At 44.8% G+C, this 10,612-nt stretch overlaps 1 protein-coding gene across 1 annotated transcript; it reads right to left on the reverse strand.

Moving 5' to 3' along the window:
• Window positions 1–1,171: 1,171 nt before the first annotated feature.
• Window positions 1,172–6,640, reverse strand: LOC123728993 (uncharacterized). The gene is made up of 3 exons (XM_045702152.2): window positions 6,309–6,640; window positions 5,696–5,881; window positions 1,172–5,596 (listed from the first exon to the last, which is right to left on the reverse strand). The coding sequence occupies exon 3, from the start codon at window positions 4,433–4,435 to the stop codon at window positions 1,172–1,174; it is 3,264 nt and encodes a 1,087-aa protein (XP_045558108.2). The 5' UTR covers window positions 4,436–5,596; window positions 5,696–5,881; window positions 6,309–6,640.
• Between the last annotated feature and the right edge of the window lie 3,972 nt (window positions 6,641–10,612).

Consider the following 10,612-nt stretch of genomic DNA (forward strand, 5'->3'; position numbering starts at 1 on the left):
GCCGTATCCAAATAATTTTCCGCTGTTTGTCTGATATTTTCAGGACCCTGCATTTGTTTTTTAAGTCTATCCAACTCTTGTTGAGGCACCAAGTACATTTTATTTGCCATCACACTCTGTGTTCAACCCCCACGCCTGGCAGCAATAAGGCTGGTGATGAAGGGTACTGCTATAGTTAGCAACGGCAGAAGAAAACCCCCAGACTGTTGTAGGCTACGTCTTTTCTTTCGAAGACTGGCTCTTTTATTGGCAAAGAGTTTGATCGCGTTTTTTTGTCTCTTTAATTTTTTTAATTGGGTCAGGGTGAGTGGAATGCGCCCTTTGAGAAGATTCAAAGCAATCTCACATAGGGATAATATGAGATCTGAAGAACAGTGATCCAAGATGGCCTTCCGTTCTTTAGCTGTAGCCCCAACTAGGCTTCTCAAGAGGGGCAGGTTTCTTTTTAAACGCAGAGACATAGCGGTTACTTTTTAGGAATGTACACCGCCGGCCACTCCCACGGGAACAGGCCTGTTCGGAGCCTCAGGTGTTCTGGAGTATTTGCTTTTAAATCCACGATTAAATAAGAAAATGGCTCTTTGGTAGCGTCCTCATAGCTATCCATAAAGTAGGACTTCCTTCCCGGGTACATCTGCTGAGCTATAGTGTTAATTTGTAGTTTGTCTCTAGGGTTTTTGAACAAAACCATGTAATTGGCGTTCAAACTGATGGTACGGCTGTTTTTACCTTGGTGAAACACATTTTGCACCAAGTAAAGCACAGACAGGTTTCTATGTTGAGTATATTGTGTAAATGCTCGTGCAATTTCAGGATGTTCGCTACCTGCAAATAGCATATCGTCCAAAACCAGCAGATTGTTTTTATGTGGAGGTAAAAGTTCATCATCAGACAGGGATTCAGGTATTCCTTCAACAAACTTGATTTTTATTTTCTTCAACAATTCATCATACATAGGTTGATAACATGAATAACACCACACAATATTGTCAGGCTTCTGAGATAACACATGTTCAGAATTCTCTAAAATACTTTTTACAAAACAAGTTTTACCACTGTTGGAGGGGCCTGCGATTAAGGCCGAAAATGGCAGTTGCAACCGGGGGTCAAAACCTTCTACAGCCGCCATTATATCTTAAGCTTTAAGACACACTGGGGCTTGTAGCATAAGTCAGTAGCCAAAGGGCAGTGTGGTCCCGTTAGGTAAAAGCATTCTCTTGTCATAGACTACCCTGAATCTTTTAGTAAGTGGGGCATTCCTGAGATGGAAGCCCTTTTTATCCCTAACAATTTTTTTGTAGGAGCTCAAAATCTCCAAGTCACTATTCCGATCGTTTATGAACCCCTCGACCAAGCGTGTGATTGATTCCAAGTTTACACGCGAGGCATTTTCGTAGTTTTGAGTCACGCCTTTGGCTTTCAACACCACGTGATTGTCTTTAGTCCTAAAAGCATAGCTTTTGGGCCCACAGGAGGACCATTCTGTGATATGGTCGCCATCTTTGAGTTCACTCGTTAAACCACCCAGATAGTTGCTAAGTGGGGGGCTCCAGTCACCCTGTTTGCTTACATAGACCACAGAGTCTGTGTCGTGGTAAAGAACCCTCCTCTGAAGCTGCTCCATGAGGGCGTACAATTCAAGTCGGCCATAGGCCGTGGTAAATGCTGCAAGAAATACATTTACATTACCCGGGGGTAGAACCCACTTTGTGTTACGTCTCCATTGCACCAGGACAATGTCTTGACTCAAGAATGAAAAATGGGAAATTTCGTATTGGTCCGAAAAAACAAATTCCAAAAATTCTTCGGGGTCTTTAATGATCGTCGTAGTTAGCATATTGCATCTCTGCGAAAGCTTCCCCCAAAGCGAGTTTAAGTACAATTTCGACACATTTCGTTTGGTCTTGTTGACCTCTATTCTGTCAGGGTCAAGAAGAATGCCTTCTCTGTCTCGATAGTCTCGAATGTACTTGTCTTTGCTCTCTTGATCTGTGACCGATGAAGGATAGCCTGAAGCCATCTGCTTGCATCTCAAGAAGGTCTTGATGTACTCTTTAAAAAGAGTGTCTGATTTCCTGGAAAAGTTCCACACTTCAAAGATTTTGGCCACACGATACCCCTTCTCTAGAGCCTTTGTGAATTCAGGTGTAACCCAGACAGCTGTAAGGGCTCTTTCCTGATCTGAGTGATCACAAGGCTTTTCCTGGTTGTTGTTTTCACTGCAGGTGCGACATAGGGGAAAGAAAAGTTTTCCTTGAGGTCCCTTGTAAGGCAACACTGGTATAAACAAACCCCTAGGTGGGTAGACCGTTGCTTTAATCAGACCAAAATAGTTTTGGGGTAAGTCAAAGTCGCGGTGAATAATTTCAGGATGCCCCATAGGATAGCATGAGGAACTCATTACATGAGGATAAAGAGATGTAAAATCTACATAACCTATTGTCTCGTCTGGTTGCGCTACATACCGCAAGGTCAAAGCATTGGTACGGCCTCCATACAGGGCCTGTCGTGGCTCCAAGGGTTCTGGTGGGTCAAAGCTGGAAAGGAAAGCTCGAACATGAGGATCAGACTTTTTGAGTGCGGTCCACTCATGCTCCCACATAACATTCACTTTCAAACCATAAGTAGCCTGTAAAGATTCACATTTGTCTTGAAACTCTAGGTACATTTCACCAAAAGTCTTTTGGGTTAGGACACACAGGGCCTGTGGCTCAAAGCAAGATTTACACCCGTGGAAGAAACAACCGTTGTACTCAAACACAGTCTCAACACCGTCAATCTGTGTGTATCCATCTACATGATAAGGCCCAAACGCCTTCTCACCCCTATTCAAAGCATGTTGAATAAAAATGTCTTTATCCTGGGCCAAGTACTCCAACCACTGAATGGAGCCACTAGAGTATGACTTAAATTGGCGTCGGTAGTTGTCAGGCGAGGGGATAGCTATAGATGCAGGAGGTAGAAAGTGTGTACGATAGGTTTTCATGCATGCCGATGCAATAGTTGTACAACTCCAGGGGTCAATGCCTGCATCTTTGATGACCTCTGCTCTGAATCTGAGGCACCCCTCGCGAAGGATAACCACGTCGTTGTCACAGTATGACTCCATCACTTTGTGGAAATCAAAAGTGCTGTGACATACTGTCTCGTACCATGTCATGAATCTCTCTCGCTCTTTGGGAGACATTTGATCACAACCGTACATTTCAGGTCTCGGATAAGATCCTATATAGTGTAAATTCTCCTCAGATGTAAAAAAATGGGGAAACCAACCTTTCACAGAGTTCTCAAAACCCAAGGCCTCAGGCATTTGAGACAATCTCATGGGTAAGAAGCTTAAACTGTCAATGTATCTCTGGTTGAAAGCGGGGTCTACAAAACACAAGATTTTACTACCTTGAGCTATGACACTGGGCGCAACGCCTTGCTGTATCAGAGGGTTCAAAAGAAGGTACGAATCATATGCTCTAGAATTGTGCGCTATAAACGTAAAGTTTCTGTACTGGGGTTTTCTGAAGTGTTTTAGAAAGAGGAGTGCACAATTGGGTCCCTCAGCTGACCACTTATCCCCCTTGAAAGTCATGGTAGATACAAAAATAGGCAAATGAACCCCTGATTGTTGATTAGTCTCAAAATCATAAAAAATGTATTTCTCTGAATGTTCATCTTCAGCCAAGGGTTGAATATAACACTCGTGGGGAACATCTTGAACAACTTCAGAGTCTCTGCTTTTCAAAGGCCCTTTACAGATTGGGCAATGAATGATTCCACACACATGAGGTTTAGGGCTGTCTATTTTAAGGTTGTAATTGCATTGACATTTTGGACATTTCCTGTTAATAGCACAACTGCTTACAGATTTACAGGCCTTGGGGTGCCATGTTTCAATTTTGTGTTTTTCGTAACAGTAGGCCGAACGGCATGTCCTGTGACAATCGGCACAGGGTGTCAGGTTTAAGGGCTGCATCGGACATTTTTCATCCAGACATACGGAACAGTTATAACGGCACGAGTGGCCACCCTTTCGGGTGTAGCCGGTATGACAGGCTGGACACACATAGGGGGCGCCTAAAAACGCTCCGATGTTGGTAACTGCATAGTAATGGTCGTTTTGCACATAAAAGTACAGGATCTGAGGATGAGGTTGGGGGTTGTTTTGGAATTTCAAGAGAGAAGCATTAGCTCTACTGTGGTACAAAACCACAATCTTGATGTTCAGAAAGTTTTCAAATTTGACTATGTCAGAGAATGCGACAGCATCATGTATACCCAGACCTACAGCATTTTGAAGCTCTCTAGCCTTTTGCAACGCCTCTAGATCCGTACATCCGGGGTTTAGTAAATGTGCTAGGCCTATTGCAAAGCATAGCTTATTACCGTGATTGTGAACGTTTATGAGGCATGCCCTTTTATTGTTTATGATTTCTGATTGCATTAGGCTATCTAGCTTCCTTCTCTGCCCCCACCACCCAGGGGTTGCCGTATTATTTGCACAACAAGCTCCAGCGACCTATCGGCTATGATGGATAAATTTGATTGAACAAGTCATTCCAGCAGGGCTATAAATTGTTCAAGATCTGCTTCACCATTGGGTAAAATAAGAGATACAGTGTTTTGCATGCTATCTCCACAAATTTCCAACTGTAAGACATCACGAGGTTCGCCATAATCTCTTGCCCTCTCTAACAGTTCGTTCAGAGTATCCAAAATCATCACGTAAAAAACAGCATAATTGAGATTTTGATTCACCCATGTGAAATTGAAAAACTGTCTAATCTCTGTATTGCTGAATTTATTTCTGTACACAACCCTGACACTTCTATCAAGACCATCTCCCTCCTGATTTATTAGACAATTTTCCAATTCCTCAAAAACATCATATTCCGTTTCAGACTCTTCTGACTCAGGCATTAATAGCGGGCTGCTTGGAGGGTCTGGTGTAGAAGATCTCAGGCTCTCGTTCATCTGGTTTATTAAAAAAACTAGGGCTGGCGGGATTTGAGATAATTGGTTTTCATATGTTGTTCCTGACTCGTTCATATGTTTAATTATTTCAATTAGGTCGGCGGGAATTTGGGAAAATAGATTTTCGTCTATCGGAATTATGTCTGATAACCCACCCTCGTTCATCCGTTCAATTAAAGCTAGTAGATCAGGGGGTATTTTCGCCAAAAGGCTTTCAACTGTCTCAATTATAGGCACGTCCATTTCGGTAACTGGTTTTAGCGCCGGTATTTGCGTTTTAACAACCGGGGCATTGTTCTATGCCAGAAGGATAGATCCTGACTGTATTGCCGCTCGAGTAAATCAACCATTCGTTGGTGTAGCAAGACATTTCTGGATTTTAGAGCCTTTGAAAAGGCCTTGATAAACTCCGCTTGGTCTATTTCAGGTTTGGGTGTTTCTACATAAGAATTGGAGGAATCAAGAAGATTGGCTGCGTTACAGAATAGCCAGTCGTCTACCTGTGAAATGTCATTTAAAACGTTGAAATCATCAGTTTTCCTTGTTTTATTGTGAATGTCAGGCGCTCTGAAATCCTCCGCGGGTTCTCGGTGTGTATGGTCTTCTGTGCCGTTATACGCCGGGGAGGAGTCTGTAAAAACATTATTTGTCATTGTTTTAGCATTTTCAATCATAAAAATGTATAAATTATCATAAACTCTGTATTACTAATAACATAAGGGCTTCATACCATGTCCGTGTAGGGCCGTTTCTTGAAGAAGTAACTTTTTGGGCCTGGGAGATTCTTCGCAATGCACTTGCGCTTGGTTCCTGGGTGGTGTTAGGGTAAACCCGTTCGAACAGAAAGGCAGAATAGCATCGATGTCCTCGTTCAGAGTACACGAAGCACCCGTGATCCTTCTTTTGGGTCTGTCCGCTGTAAACACAAAAAATAGCTTTTAATATAGGGTTCACACTTTATGTTTTTAATGTATACATTTTCTTAGGGATTTTTTTTTTTTTTTTTTTACTATTGAACTTACGTCTACAATAGTGTGACGGAGACTGGCTGCTTTCAGCGCTGCAGGCAGTTTGATTCTGAGAATCCCTCTCTGACAAATTCGGTTCCAAATCATCTAGCCCACAGAGCATCTGCGTAAAGGATTGCGAGCCTACAGACGTTAGATAACATTAACATATATACGAAATATACACATTTTTAAAATATGAGAATACGGGCATTTGACATATTACCTTAAAATCATTGTCCATCAGTTTTAGAATAGTGATATCACATTTTTAATATCCATACAATTCCCTGAAAATACCTCTCCAAATCTAATATATTATTTTCACTAACTCACCTTCAGAAAGCTCCATTAGGACCGATTCCGAGATTATCTGTTGGCCCGGAGTCTTTTCGAGGTGCTCTATAGGATGTCTTAACGTCTGGCTTCACTATCCTGCAATGAGTTTACAGAGCGGGGGTGCCGTTTTTTCGGGCGTCATCCTGTATGCAAAAAAGGGCCATATAAAGTACTCGAATGTCTAGAGACCCAAAACCACAGGCGGGTGTCTCGACATATTCGGTCTGCCGATATTGCACTTATGCTTCATAGCACAGCGTTGGGGTGTCCGTTGTAAATTTATATCCCGGGGTGGGGGACCGTTAGTATATGCGCTGATTAGAAAATAACATATGTTTTAAACATTAGGAGTTCGTCTAGACCTGATGTCTTATGCCGGGGCTTTTTTCACTTTTTTAGCCCCCACATGTTTGAAGGTGAGATAAATACGTATTTGAAAGGGCTTGGGGGGGTAATAAAATGGAAAGTGCCCAGACCAATTGAAGAGAAGCCGGCAATCCTAAACAAACTTACACACACCTTTTCTGGTTTCAAAAGCACCCCCCCCATGCAGAGACACACCCACACACACACACAATTACCCACCCTCACACGCACACACCCCCCTGCGCACGTGCCAGTCCTAAACAAACGTACACACACACACTTTTTCTGGTTTCAAAAGCACCCCATGCAGAGACACACACCCCCCTTTTTTGTTTTGTTTTGAAACACACACACACACACAATTACCCTCCCTCACACGCACACACCCCCCTGCGCACGCACATGTCTTTCCGGAATTCCTTTTTTCTCAAGCGCCGCCTGGGGATGGCTCGAAAATGCATAGCCCCTAACTTTAAAGGTGAGATACAGCTTTAAAACCATTTTATTTAATTCCTAATATTTAGTACAGACCTTTTTAAAAACAGCTTGTGCAATATTGTAACACGCATTAATGTTCGAGCTATAAACAACGTTTGAAGAAATGACAGATTCCCGTTCGTTATGGGGTAGCTTTAAAACCATTTATTTAATTCATAATATTTAGTACAGACCTTTGCATAATTAATACAATACATTTCTACTGTTCCTTTCTTACGGATAACGGGCCCGGCTATAGGGTTGTCACTGAACCCCAACCGACGTCTGTGTCCAACTCCCCAGCGTCAAGACTCGGTAAGTTTTCACCCCAGGGATAGATCCTACGTCTGGCCTGTAGACTCTCGCCAGCTGTCTTAAGGATAGAAGCGGCCATCGACGTAATTGTTCACGATTTTTGAAAAGATTGTCCAGCTTATTCATCAGGGTTATGAATATAGGGTAATCCCTCCATTTAAAGCTAAACACAGGCATAAAAAAATTCACATCCTTGCAGGCTTTCGATAATACATATGAATTTACAGACTTGGTAGCATTTGTACTATCATATTGTTCACATGCTAAAATTGTCACTTTGGAGTCGGGGCTATAAGCCATTGAAGAGATCCTGATGGCTTGTAAATCATAGCGACCCTCCACCCGCTCTTCCATAGCATAACCTGGCACGGCTGTACCACTCAGGGCCTGTTCAATTTGACAGAGCGCTAGCCGTATCTTAAGCCATTCTCTCATACGCAGTGCAGGAGAAAAACTCCCGGCTTTTGCATGATAAAGGGGTCTGGGGCCGCTGTCTGTGAAAATCTTCACCGTTGAATCCTCAGGTTTGAACATATATGTCATGTGGCCATCACTAGTATCCAAAAACTCTTTAAAACATTCTGGGGCCTCACCCCAAAGATCCTCGATGCTTTTATCATTGGGTTCGCGACAAGAGACGCATAGTACCCCGAGAATTGGCCTAGGAGTCATAATTTTCTGTTTAATGTTCAGGGTTTTTATTTTTTAAATCTTGTTTAGTGTTCTGGGGCCGCATGTGTGTCTGGGGCGTATTTATAAGACGTCTGCCTCCAACACATAACCCCCCGGACATTCCTAATTCATAGACAACAACCCTAAGAGCAATTAAATAGGGGGGTGTGGGGTCATCCTCTTTGAAATGTTCAAACACAACCCCCCCAGTTCAATGAGGGCCCTACACATCAATCATCATGACTACTTCAAAGAGATGCAATATAGATATAACACACACTCTAACACGTGACAGAACAGGATAGAACTATATGACCCTAACCACGTGACACCTTCCCGCCAGGATGTCCAGACCGGATGCCCTTATTTGGGCATGTACGAACCAGCCGGACATAGGGTCATAAATCAGACGCATAGGGTCATAAATCACGATTTTGACCGATGCCGTCTCCTTTATTCTCTCTGACACTCCTGCGTATCCCGTAGTGCTGGGCCTACCTTGGTTAACTAGTCATAACCCCACTTTCTCTTGGCCACAGAAAACTCTCACGGGGTGGTCGCGAGAGTGCTCAGGTAGGGGTTTCCGTTGGTGCTAACATGGTGGAAAGTCCAGACCAGGTTTCCACCGTGCGCATTCCCCCCGAATATGCCGATTTGGCTCTCGCCTTCTATAAAAGGAAGGCAACTCAATTACCACCCCATCGACAGGAGTATTGTGTGATAAATCTCAAGGTAGACGCTGCACTTCCCAAGAGTCACATGTATCCCCTGTCGCAAGCGGAGACGGTGGCTATGGAGACATATGTCTCTGAATCCCTGCGTCAGGGGTACATTCGGCCCTCCATTTCACCCGTCTCCTCGAGTTTCTTTTTTGTGAAGAAGAAGGATGGAGGTCTGTGCCCGTGCATTGATTATCGAGGTCTCAATAAAATTACGGTGGGGTACAGTTACCCGCTACCCCTGAACGCCCCGGCGATGGAGTTAATGCACGCAGTGTGCTTCTTCACTAAACTGGATCTCAGGAGTGCTTACAATCTGGTGCGTATCCGAGATGGAGACGAGTGGAAGACAGCATTTAATACCACCTCAGGGCATTATGAGTACCTCGTCATGCCGTACGGGTTGAAGAATGCTTCATCAGTCTTCCAATCGTTTGTAGACAAGATTTTCAGGGACCTGCACGGGCAGGGGGTAGGGGTGTATATTGATGACATTCTGATTTACTCTGCTACACGCGCCGAGTATGTGTCCCTGGTGCGCAAATGCTTGGTCGCCTGTTGGAGCATGACCTGTATTTCAAGGCTGAGAAATGCCTGTTCTTTCAACAGTCCGTCTCCTTCTTAGGGTATCGCCTATCCACGTCAGGAGTGGAGATGGAGGTTGACCGCATTGCAGCCGCGCGTAATTGGCCAACTCCAACCACGGGGAAGGAGGTGCAGCGATTTTTAGGGTTTTCCAATTACTACCGGAGGTTTATCCGGGGTTTTGGTTAGGTGGCTGCTCCCATTACCTCACTGCTGAAGGGGCGTCCGGTGCGCTTGCAGTGGTCGGCTGGGGCGGACAGGGCTTTTAGGAAACTGAAGGCTCCGTTTACCTCGGTTCCTGTGTTGGCTCATCCGGATCCATCTTTGCAATTGATAGTGGAGGTGGACGCATTGGAGGCTGGGATAGGAGCTGTGCTCTCTCAGCGTCCGGGTACGCCACCTAAGCTCCGCCCCTGTGCCTTCTTCTCTAAGAAGCTCAGCCCGGCGGAGCGAAACTATGATGTGGGGGACTGGGAGCTGTTAGCTGTCATCAAGGCTTTGAAGATGTGGAGACATTGGCTTGAGGGGGCTAAACACCCTTTTCTCATCTGGACTGACCACCGCAATCTGGAGTACATCCGGGAGGCGAGGAGACTGAACCCTCGCGAGGCAAGGTGGGCCATGTTTGTCACCCGTTTTGTGTTTACCCTCTCTTACAGACCAGGTTCCCAGAACGTTAAGGCAGACGCCCTGTCACGGCTGTATGACACAGAGGAGCGGTCCATGGATCCCACTCCCATAATCCCAGCCTCGTGTTTAGTGGCACCAGTAGTATGGTAGCTGGACGCAGACATTGAGCAGGTGTCACGTGCAGAGCCCGCTCCCCCTCAGTGTCCATCTGTACGTTCCGTCTGCTGTCCGCGACCGATTGATCTATTGGGCTCACACGTCACCCTCCTCGGGTTATCCTGGGATTGGGCAGACTATGCGCTGTCTTACTGGGAGGTACTGGTGGCCCACCTTAGCTAAGGACGTGAGGGGTTATGTTTCCTCCTGCTCAGTGTGCGCCCAGTGCAAGGCTCCTAGACACCTACCCAGAGGTAAGTTACAACACTTACCCGTTCCACAACAGCCATGGTCACATTTATCGGTGGATTTTATAACCGATCTTCCACCTTCACAAGGTAACACCACGATCCTGGTCGTTGTGGATCATTTTTCTAAGTC

This window comes from Salmo salar, chromosome 19 (genome assembly GCF_965601325.2).
Source record: "Salmo salar chromosome 19, fSalSal1, whole genome shotgun sequence".
NCBI classification, from domain to species: Eukaryota; Metazoa; Chordata; class Actinopteri; order Salmoniformes; family Salmonidae; genus Salmo; species Salmo salar.

Coding starts and splice junctions, on each gene's coding strand:
- LOC123728993 (XM_045702152.2), bottom strand. CDS start 4,435: ATGCAATCAGAAATCATAAACAATAAAAGGGCATGCCTCATAAACGTT.